At 40.0% G+C, this 20,436-nt stretch overlaps 1 protein-coding gene across 1 annotated transcript; it reads right to left on the reverse strand.

The window, feature by feature from the left end:
- Positions 1–1,522: 1,522 nt before the first annotated feature.
- Positions 1,523–16,530, reverse strand: LOC124163989. The gene is made up of 5 exons (XM_046541135.1): positions 16,435–16,530; positions 15,380–15,514; positions 12,834–13,135; positions 2,517–2,643; positions 1,523–1,897 (listed from the first exon to the last, which is right to left on the reverse strand). The coding sequence occupies exons 1-5, from the start codon at positions 16,516–16,518 to the stop codon at positions 1,712–1,714; spliced, it is 834 nt and encodes a 277-aa protein (XP_046397091.1). The 5' UTR covers positions 16,519–16,530; the 3' UTR covers positions 1,523–1,711.
- Positions 16,531–20,436: the final 3,906 nt, after the last annotated feature.

The following is a 20,436-nucleotide window of genomic DNA, read 5'->3' on the forward strand; positions in this document are numbered from 1 at the left end:
AGGTAGACCTGGAGCGATTAGGAGCGACCGAGGAGGACGCAGGAAATAGAGATAGATGGAAGAGGATTGTTGGTGCGGCCAAATATCTACTTAGATATGTATGGCCCTGGGAGTAAGTAAGTAAGTAAGTAGTTTTTCTTCTTGAAGTAGCCTGATTTAATAGTGTTATTATAAGCTCCGCCCCAACAGGTAAGCTAGCAAAATAGGGCAATATTTTAATAATAAATTTGAATTTATTGCTTTATTTGGCCCTCTATCCGTGTCTGTCCATTAAAACACCTTAGTGAAGTGAAATACTATCTTAATATTACCTTATCCCAGCCAAATAGCCTGAATATGTGGCTCGCATAATAATGTGGGAATGTTAGAATAATCTAGTTAATATTTGAATGCCGTCAAAGGTTTACAATCCAATTAACCGAATTTGGAGTTTCACAATTGGTTTCAGAAAATATCTCGGTTTTCAAGTAAACACTTTTCTTAGGGAAAATATGAATAAAGCTCATTTATTAACTTAAGGGACACATTTTCACAATACCTATCTGTCGATTCATGCTTTGACGCATGTACATGTGTACTGGACCTTACATCGTGAAATAAATTAATTGGTTTTAATGTAGTAAGATAGGTAACCATTATCCTTATTATCTTACTTATGGACTTATGGTCTTATTATCCTTACCTTGTATTTTGTCTTCATGCAACTTGCTTCCTCTGGGTCGTGTAAAGAGTTCAATTTCTTGGATGGAAATACAGATTCAATAGTTTTTGAATTCCCACCTTGACTCTCAAACGGCAGCCGTTAAGCGCTCTCTTGTAGTTAGCTGATGAACTATGTGAGAAAAGCCAGCAAATGTCGCGGGAAGTGTTTGAAATCCGTCCCAAGTATTTATTACGCTACTTACCAATTTCTTGGTCGAAGGTGTATGGTATTTTTAATGGACTATTTCTGATGTGATTGTAGCAATTTAATACTGCAATATGAAGCTAAACAGGCTGCAGTACACTTGCTGGATTTGAGAAAATGTCTCATTATACTGCAATGGAGTTGCCAGGAATTTCCTTCGGGGGAGAGGGGGGGGGGGCAAACCACGGGGAAATTTTTATAAAAACAGGATACCAAGAAGAGGGTGTTCAACTAATTTTAACACTTTTCACTACCGGAAAAACTTCATTTTTCAAAGAAATCTTATGATATTCCATGATTTTTCAATTATGATGAAGCAAATTAGTTGTGTTTTTATATTTCGGGGAAGGTGGCATCCGAACCTCCCTCGCTGCGCCATTGCTGTTCTGGAATGCTTCCATTATTGACCATAGCTGAAGGTAAGCAGCGTTGTGCAGCTGCCCCCTCCTGCCCTCCGCTGGGCACACCCATGCTTAGGAGATGAAATGGAGATGTGCATGACATTTTCAAAGTATGAAAGAATATTCTTTCTCAGTTGTACATAAAAACGACCTGCTTTCAGAACTCGCTAATTCATCCCCTCATCCGTTTTTCAGCAAAAAAGTATTACATAGCGAATTCAAACATGTTTTTATTGGGTTGTGTATTTCTCAGTGTCACAATGAAGTTAGTTATTCGTAGAATTACGATATTATTTTGAACAATCTTGAGGGCATGGTCCCTTTTCCCATAAACAGATGGCTTGCAAGTGATAGACACAGGCATAGCGACCTTGACAAATTGATTCAGGTTAGGCATATCGTACTAATAGCATTTGATTAGCTTCTTCACTGGATATTTCTGAAGGATGAAACTCGTTTTCTTCCTTAGGTCTCGTTCCCATTTGGTATTCAATCTAGTCAACAACATATCTGAGCATCGGCACTCCAAAATTTCGGTCCTCAGGCGACGTGCGTTCTTAATAAGGCGCTCAACTCTCCTCACGTCCTCCTGTAATCGAAAAGTTTGAGGCAAATAATAATTAATGCTCCCACAAAAGTTTAATTCAAAAAGGATTTCATTCTTTCCGGACGTATGGGGGCTGTGAATGTCTCTCGGCCTTCCCACTGGGTTAGCAACTTCGCTTCGATGTTTCGATGGAATACTTTTTCATTCCAGTCTTAGCCGTGTTAGCTCTGCAAATTTTTTGACTGTTATGTCGTGGTATTAACTGTTTCCTTGAGCACAAATTTTATGATGTTTCCAAAAACTCTCGAAGCCCTCATTCAACCTCTTCGAGAATTTTTCAAAACGTCATCACCTAAGCTGTAGCCAAGGAAAAAATTCATACCACAACTTAAGCATTAAAAAATTTTAAGACCCGTAACGGCTAAGACTGTGATGACAGAGTATTTCATAGAAGTATCTGCAGAAATGGAGTGCTTGGTAAGCCGGAGAGACACTAACAGCCAAAGTTTAATTCTATCACCATAGCAAATGAGATGCTAATCGTGTAGAAAGCAATGACAATTTTGAGTGTTGAAACTCATGGGCCGCATTAATAAATTCATCTACATTCTAGTCTAGCGCTGGCTAGAAAGAGCATTAGAATGGTTTAGATTGCACGTACCTCTATTTCTTGTGTGATGGTCTGTAGGTGCATTCTCAAGTCACTAGATTCGATGGTCATTTTGCATAGTCTAATACCATGGAAACTCGTATGCCGTAGGAAACTATCCCGGATTAGTCGAACCTCCCTGTGGAGATGAAAGGTAGAGGATTAATGGATGCATGTGACTCAATGGAATCAGTTTATTTATCCACTAAAATCATGTGAAAACACCGTGAATTGACAGTCTCAGTTTAAAAAAATAGACTCTGTTGTCCGTAGGCCTTTTATTCCTTTACAGAAATATTTCTCCTGGTCACACACGCAATTACTGGAAATAAATATGCGAGTACTATGGCACTAACGTGCATTGCGTTTTTTAATGTACTATTATAGACACCATGCTCAATAATTCGTAAAAAGTGAAAAAACTTCCGCACGCAATTCAATAAAATATACTCAAAATATCGCAACAAACGCTATGGTATTAGTATAGTGGGACTAGCCACGGTGAATTCATGAATTGCCACAAATTTCGATAGTCCCGACATTCTCAATGGACACTTTTATACGGTTATAAAAAAGTATTTATCTTAAATACTCTTTGAACGTGCTGACCAAGTTAGAAACAGATATTGTGACTCATAAACAAAAACTTGGCCATTTTCATGTATTTAAAATCATAGGTTTTAGGAGTGAATAGAATGTGGGTACACAGTGACGACTGGTTTTGGTTGCAAAATGCGATGGTAATTTAGTTCTTTTTTACGTTTTTTCGACCATGATCTACTACTTCAATTTGGCTGAATTTTTCATAGATGCACGAATGCCAGTCACACCATCTGAATATACTTGTCTTGATGTTCCTTAACTTTCACTTGTAGAAGTTTCCTCATGATCGAGAATTGACTATAGTTTTACCGTATTGCTCGGTAATTGCTCAAGTCCTCTAGGAACTAGGTTTTAAAGATGGGCACACACCTTATCCTGCTTTCATGAGAAATCGAATTCAAATAAGCACAGAGGGCCTCGATGCCCCGCTGCAAATATTGCTACATCCTCACGTGCTCATGCCAATGGCATTTACTCATGAAACCAAAACTCAAAGCAGACGCGATGCCAAATTATTCAACATTTAACTGTAAAAATATCGATGGTCCGCCTCATTACTGAAATTCCCTATACAACTCTAGTGCTACCAACATTAGAGTACTCATCACTTGTTTGGGACCCACATTACAAAGGAGAAGGGACGAAATTGGAGGTGCAGAGACAAGCTGAAAGGTATGTGTTGGGAAAGCACTAGAAAACGGAGAGCGTTTCAGAAATGCTCAGAGTTCTATGGTGGGAGAGTTTAAAGGAGAGTAGGAGAAGGAGCAGGCTATGTGGTGTGGCATTTTTTAGTGTCCCCCCCCCCCCAAAATTTCTGGTACCCCCCCCCCCAGAAATTCCTCGAACTTCCTCGAACTTCCTCCGAACTTATCCGCAGAACTTCTCCCGCCAAGGTTTTTTCGCGCAAAGGATTTTTTGCGCAAAGGGTCCCTGTAGCAAAGTGCCCTGTCTCGCAAAATCCTGTCTCTGGAAAATCCTGTCTCTGGAAACAGTCTCTGAAACAGCCTCCGAAGCAGCCTCCGAACCAGCCTCCGAACCAGCCTACCTGCAATGCAAGACTTATATAGGACTACTGCGGAGAAATACTTCTCCTTGGCAAGCAAGGGGAAATCGGTGCTAAGGCCTTAGTATTGCACTTGGAGTGAGAAGTTTTACCATTGTCCTATCACAAACTCTCTCTCCCTCCAACACCTCACCCCAGTATCTCCTTCCCCTCCATGTGTTCCAATGAACGATTCCTCTGAGGTCTCCAACCCAGATGTTGAGGGGAAAATTCTGGGTGCTGGCTTTGTCTCAAAACCAGGGAATGGTGTTTTGCGGAGCGGCCGTTTCTGCTGGGGCAGTGACGCATCAGTGGGCGGTTGTTGAATTCGCCTGGCTACCCCTCCACTCCCTGGAAGAAGCCCTCCCCTCAAATGCTGTCTCGCCTTGCTTAGGCGAGCCCCTTTTCTTCCTGACCTGCATGGGAGTCACATGTCTTGTGAGCCATGGCATATTTAGAGCAATTTTCTGCTGGTAATGTTTCCTTGGGATCATGAATTTACTATCATTGTTTTCTGTAATACTTCTGATTTTTTTGAATACTCTACTTTGAATAGATATCGTACGGTAATAACTCGTAAATTATTTTTGGCTGCCTTTTTCTTGTGAGCTGTTTTTCTTGTTTGTGGAGACTTTTCCCTGATCCAGCATGTGACCGACGGTTGGAGTATTTCCCCTGTCTGGACTTACGTGAAAAATCAACCAGATTTTACGACGTAACGTTATATTTTGGTAGCAGAGTTGAGGTTCGATTTCCTGTCCTTTCGTCGAGGTCTCCCGAGTGCTGGACAATGGTGACATTTCTCCACTATTTCTCCACTTTTTGCAGTTTCTGGTTGTTTCTCCTCTTAAAAGTGAGTTATTTTATGTTCCATTAAGTGCTTTTTGGTTCGTGTGGGATTACGTGACTAGTGTTGCCGACTTTTCCTCGTGGTCATATGCCATTTGACATTAATGTTCGTAATGCTCGTAATGTTCTTGATAATTTGGATAGCAGCTCGTTATTCTCGCACTATTTTTGGTGATTGGACTCTTCCAGCAGAGATAGATAGTTTTAAATCTCGCTCTTTCTCTCTCTTTTTCTCGTTGTCGTCACTTCACTTCTCAAAATGCCTGGAGGTAATACTGACAACCCGTACGAAAAAACTTATTTAACCACGGGCGAGGATCGTAAGGCCAGGGGTACGGCTAATGTGTCCGTAGGAAGTGAAGTTTCTAATAATGAACGGGAATCTTCTTTAGAAGTGGTTCCACCTCGCCCAACGCACGAGGAAAGTAGTGATGTTCTCGTCTCTCACGAAATGTCTGCTTCTCAGACATTGCCAGTTTCTGAAGGGTTAGTAATTGTCAAACAATTACTCAGTGATTTTCCGCCATTTGAAGTGTCAAACAGTGAGAATTGGTTTAATTTCATGTTAAAAGTTAATGAAATCGTTTCTTTGTCTTTGGTTCCTCTGTCAACGTTATTGTACCTTGTAGTATCTAAACTTCCTGCCAGCTCTCGTCATTTTTGGTTGTCTATGTTAAACTTGAATCTCGCATGGTCTGAAATCACTGAAAAAGTTTGGGCTAGAATTGTTAGTGACAGAGAGTTTGATCGCTTGATCACTACGAAAGTTAAGAGATTTCAGTTCCCTCGCGAAACGCCCCACGATTTCGTGTGTTCTGTGCGTAATGCCACTCAGGTGCTGGGTTTGCAGTATTCCGAGTCTTCTATTGTGCGACTCATTATTCAAGGGTTAAATCCTTTAACAAAATCTGCAATTATGTTCTCAAATCAGCCTAACACATTTGTAGAATTGGACTCTGTTATCACGCAGGCTTCTAAACATTTAATGGACTGTGCTGAATATTCCAACACTTTCCATCGTATCTCTAGGAATCCGTCTTCTGTTGCCTCTTCCAGTGCGCCTAGGGAAGTTTCTTTCCCTATTAATTGTTCTTACTGTCATAAACCTGGCCACAAAGTGAACGAGTGTCGCAAAAGACGACGATTTACTCAGCCTGCCGTGAGTTTGATGAGCGTCCGTGACAAGTGTTCGACTCGATTGCCAATATTATCTATTAATCTTCATTCTATGCCATGCCAGGCTCTAATTGACACTGGGTGTTCAGTTTCACTGTGTGATGAAGATTTCTTTGCTTCTCTGAAATGTTGCCGGAGAAAAATTATTCGTCAAAGTGTTGACGTCGATTTAATCACGGTGTCGGGGCAGCCTTTTCATATTAATTCCTCTGTCTCACTCAAGGTTCAAATAGGCAAGTTTTCTTGGAACCACGTGTTTTATCTAGCTAATATCCCGTTTCCCGTGTTACTGGGTGTGGATTTCATTTGTAATTCAAAGATGATTATTCGTCCGGCGAACGTCAGTTTTGAAATTGCCCCGAATTCTCTTTTTTCTTTTACGGACAATTGCGAAGCGTTTAAATCGGCGCCAGTTAGTAACTCGTCCGAATCTCATGTTCTGTCGTCCACTGAAATCACGTTGTGTGATAAGTTGAAGGGCTTATTGTCAAAATTTCCTGATGTGATTTCTCAAGAATTGGGGGTCACATCTGTTATGACATACGAAATTGAACTGCTAGATTCAACTCCGATTCGATCCCATCCTTATTCGTTGTCACCTCCAAAGGCTAATTTAATGAAGAAGCATATCCAATCTTTACTTGATAAGAAAGTGATTGAGGTTTCCAATTCAAACTGGTGTTCGCCAGCTTTTCTAGTGCCTAAAAAGGATGGATCTGAAAGATTAGTGGTTGATTACCGTAAGTTGAACAAAGTTGTTAAATCAGACGGTTATCCAACACCTTCTGTTGAACATGCATTCCAATATCTTGCTGATGCAAAATATTTCACTGTTCTTGATCTCAATTCTGCCTTTCATCAAATACCATTATCTGAGAATTCTAAGAAATTAACTGCTTTTGTGACGCCGTTCGGAGTGTACCAATATAATAGATTGCCATTTGGTTTTGTAAATTCTCCTCAAATATTCACTCGTCTCATTAATGAAGTATTGGGCGATTTGAAATATTCATGTGTCTACCCATATATTGATGACTTGTGTATCTATTCCAAGTCTGCTGAAGACCATGTATCTCATGTTAATGCTGTCCTCAACAAACTACGCAGTGCCGGTTTGACGGTGTGCGAGGACAAGGTTAAGCTTGGTGTGGAATCACTCACTTTTCTGGGCCATCTCATCACAAATGGAACCTTGCAAGTTGATCCTGAGAGAGTGAGACCAATTGAACAATTCCCAGTTCCCAGAAATGTGAAGGAAGTGGCCAGATTCATTGGACTTTGTGGGTTTTACTGCAAATTTATTCCAAGGTATTCTGAAATTTCTATGCCACTGAATCGCTTAAAACGTAAAAATGTTCCTTTTCAATGGACAGCTGTTGAAAATGAGGCTTTCTGTCAGTTGAAGAAAGCTCTCACCAATCCACCAGTATTATCTTTCCCTCGATTTGACGAGGAATTTCATTTATTTGTCGATGCCAGTAATTTGGCGGTTGGTGCCGTTCTGAATCACAAAGTAAATGGTGATTTTGTCCCTGTGGCTTTCGCTAGTAAGGCACTCTTGGAACATGAACGTAAATTTTCTTCTTATGAATTGGAGTGTCACGCAATTCATTTTGGAATTCAAAAATTCAGTGTTTACTTACAAGTAAAACCATTTCACTTGTACACTGATAATGGTGCCTTGACATGGCTTTTCTCTCATCCTAAGCAGTTGGGCAAATTAGGCCGGATGGTTCTTAAATTATCCTCTTATAAATTCACTGTGCATCATGTTCGAGGATCAGCTAATTCTGTCGCAGATTGTCTTTCTCGCATTGAGCCATCCTCATCTACAAATAGTCATTTAGATGTGGAATCAATCACTCATAAGGAGTCAGCTGTTCCTTATTCTTGTGTGTTACATAAATTGCCTTTGTCATTCGTTGACATTCGAAAACACCAAGAAACTGATCTCGTTCTAAAGGATATTTTCAATCAGATTAATAATAATTCCTTGAACGACAAAAACTATTTTCTCAAGGGACAGCTATTATGTTATGGGAATTCTAAAATTAAGCGAGGAAGAGCTGTTCTGCCTACGGTCTTGAGACCTATGATTTTTCAATATTTTCACTGCTCTAGTATGTCTGCTCACTTGGGCATGGCTAAAACTTATGATAAGATTAGCAGACACTTTTGGTGGAAGGATATGAAAAGAGAGGTTTATGACATGGTCAGAAAATGCCATCTGTGTCAAACTTGTAAACCCAGAAATGCTCCACCTCCTGGCATGCTATCGTCGCACAATCCTTCTGAAGTTTGGGAAAGACTTTATATTGACTTTGTGGGTCCTTTACCTCTGACTAAAGGTGGACACCAATATGTACTTTCTCTTATTGATGGATTTTCTAAGTTTTGTTTTCTTGAGCCAGTTCGCAAGGCTACGGCCGGTTCGGTTGTTTCAATACTCACTCAAAGAGTGTTTCCAAAATTCGGTTTTCCAAAATATTTGGTTTCTGATAATGCACAAGTTTTCAAATCTCATGCCGTTAAGGAGATGTGTTTGCAACTGGGGGTTAAGCAAATTTTTGTTTCTCCATACTATCCCTGTTCTAATCAGGTAGAGAGATTGCATAGAAATCTAAAATCTGCACTTGCTATTTTGTGCAATAATGCTCACCATATGTGGGACTCTATGCTTGCTGACTTAAATTTTGCCTTGAACACTGCCTCTCATGAGAGCAGTGGTTATTCTCCTGCCAAAATAATTTTCGGCAGAGAACTAAAGCATCCTTTAATTAATCAGTGGGACATTCCAAAATCTTTATTCGAGAATGATCTCAGCGATAGTGACAGACAAGTTTTCCTGAATCATGTTATTGCTAATTTAAAAAAGGCCAGAAACAGGTATAAAGAATCCTATAATAAATCTCACTCCCAAATCACTTTCTGTGTGGGAGATCTTGTTCTCTGCAAAAACCATCCTGTCAGTTCTAAAGGTGAACAGAAAATGGCAAAACTGGAACCTCTGTGGAAAGGACCTTTCGTCCTTAAAAAGTATCTCTCTCCTGTAACAGTTATTCTGGAAGTTTCTCCTGGGAAAGAGAAAATTTGTCATGTTTCTCATTTAAAGGCATATCATGATGGCATTGGTAATTCCAGTAATTAAAAGGAGAGAAATATCATTGATTTTTTTTTATTCTTTTTTTTTTTTTTTTTCAATGAATGCTAATGTTTGCTCTCTCAAATACTATTTGATGCTTGATTTCGGTGTTGTATTTCTATTGATTCCTATTAATATTGTTTTGATTAATGAATAATAAGTCTATTTCTATGCTTGTAATTGAAATTGTTCTGAAATATTGTATTGTACTTGCTTATTCTCATCTGCTTAATTCACTCATGTAATTTAGTGTTGGTCTACTGTGATTGTGAGATGGGGTAAGGTGGAGGAATTATGGGTGCTTGGAGGGAGAGGACGGGAGATTAACTTGGGGGGAAATCCCCGAGATGGCTCGTTTCCAGATAAGCTGTGGAGGTGGCCCCAGTTATTAAGATTCAATTGTGTTTTGTGTCACCTTTCCTCCACCAAGACTTTATGCACATTCTCACAATTCTGGACAGTGATAAGTGTCGTGATTTTGCAGTGTTCAATATTCTATCGATGGCTGAGTGATTGATTTGATCAGCTGATTTTAAGACTGCCTACTGTGTTTTAGTGTGGCTTTTGGCGTTGAGTTGCGACCTTCATCGCCCGACAAGTATGAACTTTCATCTTGTCGCAACCAGCATGTAGCTCTCATTTCTATTGTTAATTGAAGAGTGAAATTTAGAGTGATTTCTTTTGTTGATGCAATTTGCAGTTCTCATTTTGTTAGCATCGCCTATGATTCTTTTTTGACTTGTTTAATTAATACTGAGAGATATATATACACATCTTGATTAAATTAGTCAGTACTTGTTCAATAGCTGACATGAATACCATATGCCTTATAAATTGTTAATAATTATTGGAAAATCGAGGAAATTAGTGCAATCTATATTCATTTATGTAAATCTTGTTGAATTTTGGAGGATTCTTTATTGATAACTAATTATGGACTGATAATATTTACAAACATGGAGGGTTTAAAGGGAGAAATACTAATGCCAATGTATATTAATTAAGTGAGACACATATTATGCTGAATATTTTTGCTGGTATTTTGATAATTAATAATTATTTAGTGAATAACCGTATTTTTGAATAAACTTGTACTTAATGATTATATAATATGGGGTATATATTTTGTTGGTCGACCCTAACTTTCTCTTGGGTTGCAATATGAATTTTGGGTAGAAGTTAAAACCCATTTTTGTCAATCGTTGATTTTTGATAAGGTGGTTGAACCCAACTAATGGGACAACCCAGGGTTCTGATGAACCCAACTGCTTCACCAACCCAATCTTGCCCATTTACTAAGTGGTTGGTTATTGTATTGCTTTACTTGGTTTTTTTTTAAAAAAAAAAAACCCACAAAATATCTCTGATGAGAGAAGGAAGATTTGATTTTGGTAAAGATATCCTGGTGTTATACCAATAATAATCTTCCCAGTTCCTTCTGGTCGCTGATGATAATTATTTGTAATTGTGATTCACTGTACACCGAAAACAAGCATCACATTATGACATGTTGATTATTAATTTTATTTTCTTGCTATGTAATACTAAATAATCTACTCTATATCAATTCAGCAATATTTCTTGTCTCACTCTTGTAATTATGTCATGTTACTCACTTAAGAATTCTGTTGAATTCCAAACATCACTCCTGAGGTTATTATTTACAGAGTGATAAAAATGTATGTTCTTGTCAAAACTATTTTTGAGTGATATTTCTTGAATACTATTGTCTCAATCAATAAACTTTTTATATTCAGTTCAATTCTAACCACTGAATAATGGTTTTTGTGAAATTCATGGGGGTTAAACAGTGGGGGTTCATCCAGTGAAAACCAGTGGACCTGTGATGCCTCGATAAGTTTTGTAGGCATTAATCAGTTCTTGGTGGACGTGTCTTGGTCCCCAAGTTCAAGCAATTTTTGTGGTCATTTTCCTACAGAGGATGTGGCATTTTTTAGTGTCCCCCCCCCCCCCAAAATTTCTGGTACCCCCCCCCCCAGAAATTCCTCGAACTTCCTCGAACTTCCTCCGAACTTATCCGCAGAACTTCTCCCGCCAAGAACTTTTCGCGCTAAGGTTTTTTCGCGCAAAGGATTTTTTGCGCAAAGGGTCCCTGTAGCAAAGTGCCCTGTCTCGCAAAATCCTGTCTCTGGAAAATCCTGTCTCTGGAAACAGTCTCTGAAACAGCCTCCGAAGCAGCCTCCGAACCAGCCTCCGAACCAGCCTACCTGCAATGCAAGACTTATATAGGACTACTGCGGAGAAATACTTCTCCTTGGCAAGCAAGGGGAAATCGGTGCTAAGGCCTTAGTATTGCACTTGGAGTGAGAAGTTTTACCATTGTCCTATCACAAACTCTCTCTCCCTCCAACACCTCACCCCAGTATCTCCTTCCCCTCCATGTGTTCCAATGAACGATTCCTCTGAGGTCTCCAACCCAGATGTTGAGGGGAAAATTCTGGGTGCTGGCTTTGTCTCAAAACCAGGGAATGGTGTTTTGCGGAGCGGCCGTTTCTGCTGGGGCAGTGACGCATCAGTGGGCGGTTGTTGAATTCGCCTGGCTACCCCTCCACTCCCTGGAAGAAGCCCTCCCCTCAAATGCTGTCTCGCCTTGCTTAGGCGAGCCCCTTTTCTTCCTGACCTGCATGGGAGTCACATGTCTTGTGAGCCATGGCATATTTAGAGCAATTTTCTGCTGGTAATGTTTCCTTGGGATCATGAATTTACTATCATTGTTTTCTGTAATACTTCTGATTTTTTTGAATACTCTACTTTGAATAGATATCGTACGGTAATAACTCGTAAATTATTTTTGGCTGCCTTTTTCTTGTGAGCTGTTTTTCTTGTTTGTGGAGACTTTTCCCTGATCCAGCATGTGACCGACGGTTGGAGTATTTCCCCTGTCTGGACTTACGTGAAAAATCAACCAGATTTTACGACGTAACGTTACAGTGGCATGTTTAAAATAATGAGTGGGGAAAAAGCATGGAAGGAGTTTGGAAAGGACATTGCAAAACCCAGCTTCGTGGGAAAAAATGATCACCAGTTCAAGATAAAGTGCCGATCACAAAGGACAAATGCGAAGCAGTTTTCCTTCTTAAATAAGACCATTAGGGACTGGAATGACCTACCAGCCAAACTATTTGAGCCCTTCCCGAAAAATTTGTATATTTTTAAAAAGCGGTTGAAGAAGTAGGGATCAATGCTTTCTTATGATGTTTCCAATTGTTTTTCATCGTATGTTCATGTTACCACCAGGCCAATGGCCTACTCGTAATAATTAAAAAATGATAAGAATAATGACAATTGGTAGTATAAGTTGTTGGTAGTATAATTTTTTAGTAGTTATGCGTGACGTTTTTTGGACTGTGTGGTGTACTTGTGGGAGTCTAATTGCATGCTGGTGATTGATCACCCCTTGCCAAACACCCTAGAGGTGGCTCGCAGGGTATTATGCAGATGAATAGTAATAATTACTGAAACCCCTACTCCTAAGTAGGTCATATGTTATACCCACCTGGAGATGACGCTATCGGTCTCGTGCATATCGAGTGCCAGAGTGACGCTGACGTTCGGGTCCTCGCGAGCGCAGAAGAGCAAGGCCTCGAGCATGTAGAGCGCCGGCCACTTCCTCAGCGGTGGGAGATGCGGCGGAGGCGATGGGGCCCTCCGCCACACGGTCCTCCTCCTCTTCGGCCGCTTAGGGACCGAGACAATTCGGCTGGAGCAGGCGACGCCGTCCACAGAACAGTCGAACCAATCGGCCCGGCCCCTCACAATCTCCCGATCTCTCGCGGAGGAAATATTGGCAGGTAAAGACTGATGAGCAAAATTGGGATTAATTAGAGAAGGCTCATTGCAGGCATACCAGGCATATTGTATCGTGGAAGGTTATTCGGGATTTCCATAGGGCCATGATCTCCATCACGGCCGACGTTTCGATGAACAAATGGGTCATCGTCATCAGGGCATGTAAAGTCTCATCGAAGCGTCGGCCGTCATGGAGAACCTGACCCGGTGGAAAACCCAAATGACCTTTCACGATAGAGAAAGCTCCTTTACAAATTTTTTTACGATTGTAATAAATAGTGATTAATAAAGAGAACCGTGTCTTTCCGTTTTAGATACATTATTTTCTTGTGCCCTTTGTGGCGAAAAATCGGATGCCTCAAACCACATGCTGTTGATGTCGTCATGCCAAGAGTGTCCCTGCTTCCCCACGGCCTTGGGTCTCAAATAAATTCTCTGTAGTTTTTCATTCTTGCGTGTGATTCCCTCCCTCGACGAAATACTTTCCCCAAGCAAGTTATTAAACCAGATCTCAAATTTCTCCAAATCACGTAAAATGAGCGGCAACTTCCGCGTCCTCTAATTTAAAATTACGAGAGAATGGAAGAATAGGAAAAGAATTATATTTTCGCCATAAGTAGTTCTTCTGTACTATTGTCTCCCTAAGGATTACAGATTTAGTTAAAAGGCGTAAAAATATAAACGAATTCTACCGACGGCTAATCAACATCTCAAAAGAATCCATCAACTGCTATAATACTTGCTCGGCAGTTAAGTCATCATCATCACTGGTCAACAATCCTAGGTTGGTTTGACGCAGCTCTCCACTCAGTTCTCCTATCAGCTAATCTTTTCACACCTACGTATTTCTTCTCTTTCACATCTCTCTTTACTTGTTCCATATATTTTGTTCGGGGTCTTCCTTTTCCATTCTTGCCTTCCACTTGGCAGTTAAGTCACTAAGCAAATTCGTCACTCAACATTAAAGAATACTATGAACAGTGTATAAAGAGGAAAAGTGTGATGAGATGGCACAAGGGCACGGTCAAGAAGCTTTCGTGACCGTGATATCTCTAAAAGAGTGAAAATCGTACTTTTTAGGCAACCGGAGCTGGTGGGCCTCTAGCGTGCTGGAAGTGTGGGGAAGTAAGTCCTATTTGACCCCAAATCGCACGCCCTAAGGTCGGAAAAAATCCCGGAGTGGGGACTTCTCACCCTCTTATCCAGCTATCCCTTTGTATGGATTGTGACTAGCCAACGGACGAAAAAGGATATCAATACGCACGAATTGCAAAATAGATTTTATCAAATGAACATACCCGAAGGCCTGGCGGCTGAAGATAATATTAAACAATGCGGAAAAAGAAAAGAAAAGCAGGGAGTGAGTTTAAACCGAATTAAATTGAATATAAATCGGAAGGGATGCAGTATGAGAAAAAAATGAGTGACGAGAAAGACACGCACGTACTAAATGCATTGGTAGAGAAAAAGTGTGTAATGCGTACGCTGATAAACTCGCCACATATCGATTTCGTGTCTGGCTGCGGTAGCATTACTTCGCCCCGGAATGGTATTCAAGATTCCACCCTTGAGGACTATCGATATAAACATTAATGCACTAGGTATAACGCAAACAAAACGCATCTTCGTCGTTAGGGAGGAAGTATTACTCCGCAACATGCTCAGAATAAGCAGGAGCACACGTTTTCGTTGAAGGCGATAACTGAAACAGTTATAAGTAACGTGAAAAAAACTGTATGCGCTCTGAGATGATATTTAAAAAGTATCAAACCACGTTGTCTACGCGCTTAATGTCTGCAAATCATTTCCGTGAGTTAAGTATTCTATAAAAATACTATAGCCTCTACGTTAAGATTACCATACTGATAAATAAATACACATGAATAGCCAAACCTTTAGTCGTATCCACGGAAAAAAATGCATAAGAGGGACACCATTCGTGAAGCTCATTGTTTCATCATGTCGTAAAATAATGTCCAAGTAGTACCTAAATAAAATACCCTGCAAGCCACCTCCAAGGTGTTTTAACTGCCTGATAGATAGTGTCAAACTCGCGCATTACATCAAAAACATGCATTGAATAAATAAATCAGCATGATCTATGCTGGGGCTCCGACCCTGTAATTCATTGGTACGTTCATTCATTCAAGTACAATCTACATCCACCCTGCGACGAATTAAATATTCTCAATTATCATAGGTTCTTATAAAGTTACAACAGAAGGGAAGAAGTCAAAATATAAAGAGACATACCTCGTCATCGGAAGTTTGCGGTCCAGCGATAGAAGTTGGTGGAACAAAATTATCTATTTCATCTAATCGTAGGGACCATCCGAATTCGCCGACCAACTCAAATCCCTTAGAAACAGTGTCGATTGTAACAGATACCTGTAAAAGGGAAATAACACATCGTTAATGAGTTAAATATGATAAAATATGATAAAATATACTTTATCGTGCATTGGGGCTGCTGTAGTAATCGGAGGCAGTGAGATATCCACATGATGATCTGCGAGATATCTCAAGCAGATATCACGCAATTCCCATGAAAAACCCAATATGTAGTTGTATCATATTGATAAAACGTATGATTAAAATAGGGAACGTGTTTATTAATAGTAATCAGTGCCGTCAGAATATATTACATATAAGGGGCTCGCCCCCCCCCCCCCTTGCCGAGCATTACAGAACCAAATTTGTAATTTTTTTTAAAAATCATAAGACGGCACTGTCTAGTATATGTGAATTAACAGTTTAAATAAAACTTTCTTCAACTTTGCACGTCACCTAATTATTATTTATTTATCACCTAATTATTTTTTATTACGAGACAATTAAATATGGCTCAAGATGGATATCTTTTGCGCCCCTCTTGAGTTTTTTCTGTATCCGCCACTACCCCCATTGGGAATGATAAGTCATGCTCTCCCGAGGAACTCGACATAAAAAATTTATATCCAGGAGAAATACATCATGCACGAGGAGGAATGCTTAAGATCCCTAAATTATTTAAAATTACTTCTTATCTAATAAAATGCGCATATTTGATTGTGTAAATAAGAACCTATACACAAAATTTTTCGGGGTTACTGACCCTACTATTAGTAATGGGAGCATAATTGATCCATTAAAAATGAAAAAGAAGTACTAATGTCGCATGGAGCCAACAAGCATGACAGGGCTATAATTAATGCAACGAAAAGCGACCGGTATGCGAATTTAGGCCAATTAATTGTACGCCCGAAATCTGCAGCAGCAAAAAGGAGCGATCCAGGGTTCAAAAGGACACCGTATGGCAAGAGGCTAACCTTAGCTGTAGAATCGATGTCCGGATCCGAAGTGGACCCCCGAATACACAGGAGCCCCTCTACAGCTTTCAAAAATGTTATCATCCCGAGGAGGATGCAGGATGGACCTAAGAATGTGAGTATAAATGCAGATGCATAGCAACCATCAACAATAGAAATGCTTGAACGGGCAGGGTGGAAATGGATGGGCCGTAATTCCATAGGAACCTCATTTATGACAACAATGTCCTTCAGGGGAAATATGTACTAGGTCTCAACAATGGTAAATGAGAAAAACACGAACTGTGTAATGCACCTCTAATTACGAGGTGCATTACTCTGTAACGTTATTAATTACGGAATGTGACGGAGATAGGATAAGAGACCTGTACTCTACCGTCCACCTCTCGAGCTATACCACGCAAAAAACTACGGCCTCCCGCGGTTTGTTGTATTTCTCACCCACCTGCGCAATCCCTCCATTAAATGTGAGGTTTACCCTGCACGAACGAAGGAACAAAAATTTTTGAGTTCATGAGAGAGTAGCCCCGCCAAGTGCGTAAAAAATACACGCGATTTTTAATATGGTTATCTACATCAACATAATACCCTGCGAGCCACCTCCAGGGTGTTTGGCAGGGGGTGATCAATCACCAGCATGCAGCATACATTTGGACTCCCACATGCACACCACACCGTCCAAAAAACGTCCCGTATAATAACAAACTATACTACTATTTGCTGTTAGAAATAGAATATTGAATAGAAATACAGAATAATGAATAAAGTTTTACATAGGTTAGTAGGCTACACTACAAGTCATGCAATCTATTTACGAGTTCTATTGCTGCCGTTATAATCTCTTATTGATCGTGGAAAAAATGACATTCGGAATCTGTCTGTTCTGCACTCTAAGTATCTCTCTTATTTTATTTAAATGATCTGATCTTCCGTAGTACGTTGGCGTCCGCAAGATATGGTTAACTTCGTCAGAAAAGACACTGCTCTTGAATTTATCTAAAAGGTTTAGTCTAATTTTCAATCTACGGTCCGACAGAGATTCCCATCCGAGTTTATCTAAGAGTTCAGTTACATTAACAAGACTATCGTAACGACCTTTCACATACCTGGCAGCTCTTCTAGGTTATCATCACCTCCGTTTTCTTATTACGCTGCCTCATTAAGTTAATATCATAACAATTAATTAATGTGATATAAAAAGAAAGAGAATACTTCGTACAGTAATTGTTTTGTTATTTTTATCTCAAAACTGAGAAGACAATTTGCCTGTCAGACCAATTTGCCCCCCCCCCCCCAGAAAAAAAATATGGATCCGCCCTTGGTGGTTGAATAAAGACGAGAACCTTGATCAGCCTACCGTAGTAGAAGGAGAGTTCTTGCCCCGGAGGAACGGGGTGGTCGGAGCTGCCGAAGCTATATCAGAGGAACCCCAAGCCCTTTTTTTACTTTTTACTTTCCATGCCTTGTTTTTTATCGTTCCTTGGTCATATGTATCTTTGCCGGTCGTCGAAACGCATCGAAAGTTAGGACGAGGCATGTGATTTATTACTTGTCCTCTAGGTGGCGACCACTGCAACAACCCCGATGGTCTCTAAGAAGGGGACTGCATAGAAGAGGCACAATTCCATCCCATCTTGAGGGAAAAGCGGCAGGGACTGATGACTTTGTGATTTTATCTGTACGGATTTGTTTGAATGCATTGCATCATCATATGGAAAATTATCCAAATCACAAAGGGAAGGAAGAATTATATCATTACCAAAAATTGATACTCCAAAGAAAATAAAAGACTACCGTCCAATTACAATCCTAAATACCGACTATAACATATTTTCAAAAACGATCAAAAATAAAATAATGACTGTTGTATCTGAAATAATACATCCCCTTCAATATGCCATAAGCAAAAAAGGGGAGAACATAAACACTGACCCAAGAATAATAAGAGACGTAATAATACCAAAGGATAACCTGGGAGTTTCAAACCTACAATTATTGGCAGTAGACTTCGAAAAAGCGTTCGACAAAGGCAACATGACCTTTTTAAATGTAGTTATGGGAAAAATGGGATTCCCAAAGGATATAATGGAAGCAATAAATACTCTCTACAATGAACCTTGTGTTTAGTGAAAGTAAGTAAAACTGAAAGCACTGACTGGATCCCAGTAGGGAAGTCCTTGAGACAAGGATGTCCCTTATCTATGCTCCGTTTTTGCATTCAGTTAAATCCCCTATTAGAATTGCTAGAAGACAACAGTATTGGGCTAAATATAGAATCTTTCAAGCTTCCATGCATAGCCTACGCACATGACGTGACCATAATATTGAAAGAAAAAAAGAGCATAAAATAGCTCATGATATTTTGCAATTCTATTCCAACATTAGCGGCATGACTGTCTACATCTACATCCACATAATACCCTGCGAGCCACCTCTAGGGTGTTTGGAAGGGGGTGATCAATCACCAGCATGCAGGATGCATTTGGACTCCCACATGCACACCACACCGTCCAAAGAACGTCCCGTATAATAACAAACTCTACTACCATATGCTGTTAGAAATAGAATATAGAATAGAAATTCAGAAATATGCATTAAGTTTTACATAGGTTAGTGGGCTACACTACAAGTCATGCAATCTATTTACGAGTTCTATTGCTGCCGTTATAATCTCATATCGATCGTGTTCATCGCGTTCTAACTCTGTTATTAAGCCTTTTTCATGAGGGTCCCAAACACTGGCAGCGTATTCCAAATGTGGTCTAACGAGGAAAAAGTAGCTAATTTCTCTCACTTTGTCGTCGCACTTTCCTAATATTCTTTTAAGAAAACCCATTTTACGATTAGCTTGACCGGTTATTTCTCGAATATGTTTATTCCACGATAGATCATTATTGAGTCTAACCCCTAGATATTTCACGGATTCAACTGCCTTTAACTGAGTGCCCCGAATGATATAGTTACGCTGTAGGGAGTATTCTTCTTCCAGAAATTCATTACGACGCATTTTTCGAAATTTAATTCTAACTGCCAAGCATCGCACCAAGCTTCGATAGTAGCAAGGTCATTCGTTAGTTCATCCATATCTTTGCTGGAACGGATTTCTCTGTAAACTACAGCGTCGTCTGCAAATAATCGTAACTTACTGTGGACTACTTCGCCAATGTCGTTTATATAAAGAAGGAATAGGAGTGGGCCTATGACACCACCCTGAGGAACGCCAGAAGTGACTCTAACCTCATTGGAGACTGCACCGTCTAATACTACTCTTTGGACGCGGTCGCTCAAAAATTCTCTAATCCAGAAAATGACATCTTCGTCTAGACCATAAGATTTCAGATTAATTATTAACTTTCCGTGGGGTACTTTATCAAATGCCTTCTTGAAATCAAGAAAAATCGCGTCTACTGGAATTTTGTCTTCCCCGGAGACTAAAATATCGTTGGCGAAAAGCGCTGAGTTTCGCACGATCTGCTTTTCCTGAACCCTTGTTGATTTCCCATTAATAAGTTTTGCGCGTCTAGATGTTTCATTACCGAGCTGACTACGATGTGTTCAAGGACTTTGCAAGAGATGGACGTTAAAGATATCGGCCTGTAATTAGATGGCTGTTCCTTGTCTCCACATTTAAATATAGGCGTTACATTAGCGATTTTCCAGTCATTAGGTACTTCGCGTTGCTTGATGGATTTACTGAATATTAACTGCAAGTAGGGGGCAATTTCTGAGGCTAGTTCTTTATATACGCGAGAAGGGGTTTCGTCTGGACCAGGTGATTTATTTGGACTGAGCGATTTCAATATATTTTCTATTCCGAGCGTACTAATGTCAATAGCTGGCATCTTATGTATACAGGGATTGTCATCGGTCTCGGGTGAGTTTTAGGAAGGCTCCGTGAAAACGCTCTTAAAGTAGGAATTTAATAAATTGGCTTTATCGTAACTGCTTGTCAACACATCTCCATTGCCGTTTCTCAGCGAACATACGGTAGATCGTTTACCT

Source organism: Ischnura elegans, chromosome 8, assembly GCF_921293095.1.
Source record: "Ischnura elegans chromosome 8, ioIscEleg1.1, whole genome shotgun sequence".
In the NCBI taxonomy this organism is placed as follows: domain Eukaryota; kingdom Metazoa; phylum Arthropoda; class Insecta; order Odonata; family Coenagrionidae; genus Ischnura; species Ischnura elegans.

Excerpts from the sequence above, each read along its gene's own strand:
- LOC124163989 (XM_046541135.1), bottom strand. The coding sequence starts at position 16,518 with ATGATAACATTTTTGAAAGCTGTAGAGGGGCTCCTGTGTATTCGGGGG. Across the intron at positions 15,515-16,434 it reads ACATCGATTCTACAGCTAAG|GTATCTGTTACAATCGACAC; the intron begins GTTAGCCTCTTG and ends TCCCTTTTACAG. Across the intron at positions 13,136-15,379 it reads CGCAAACTTCCGATGACGAG|TCTTTACCTGCCAATATTTC; the intron begins GTATGTCTCTTT and ends TTTGCTCATCAG.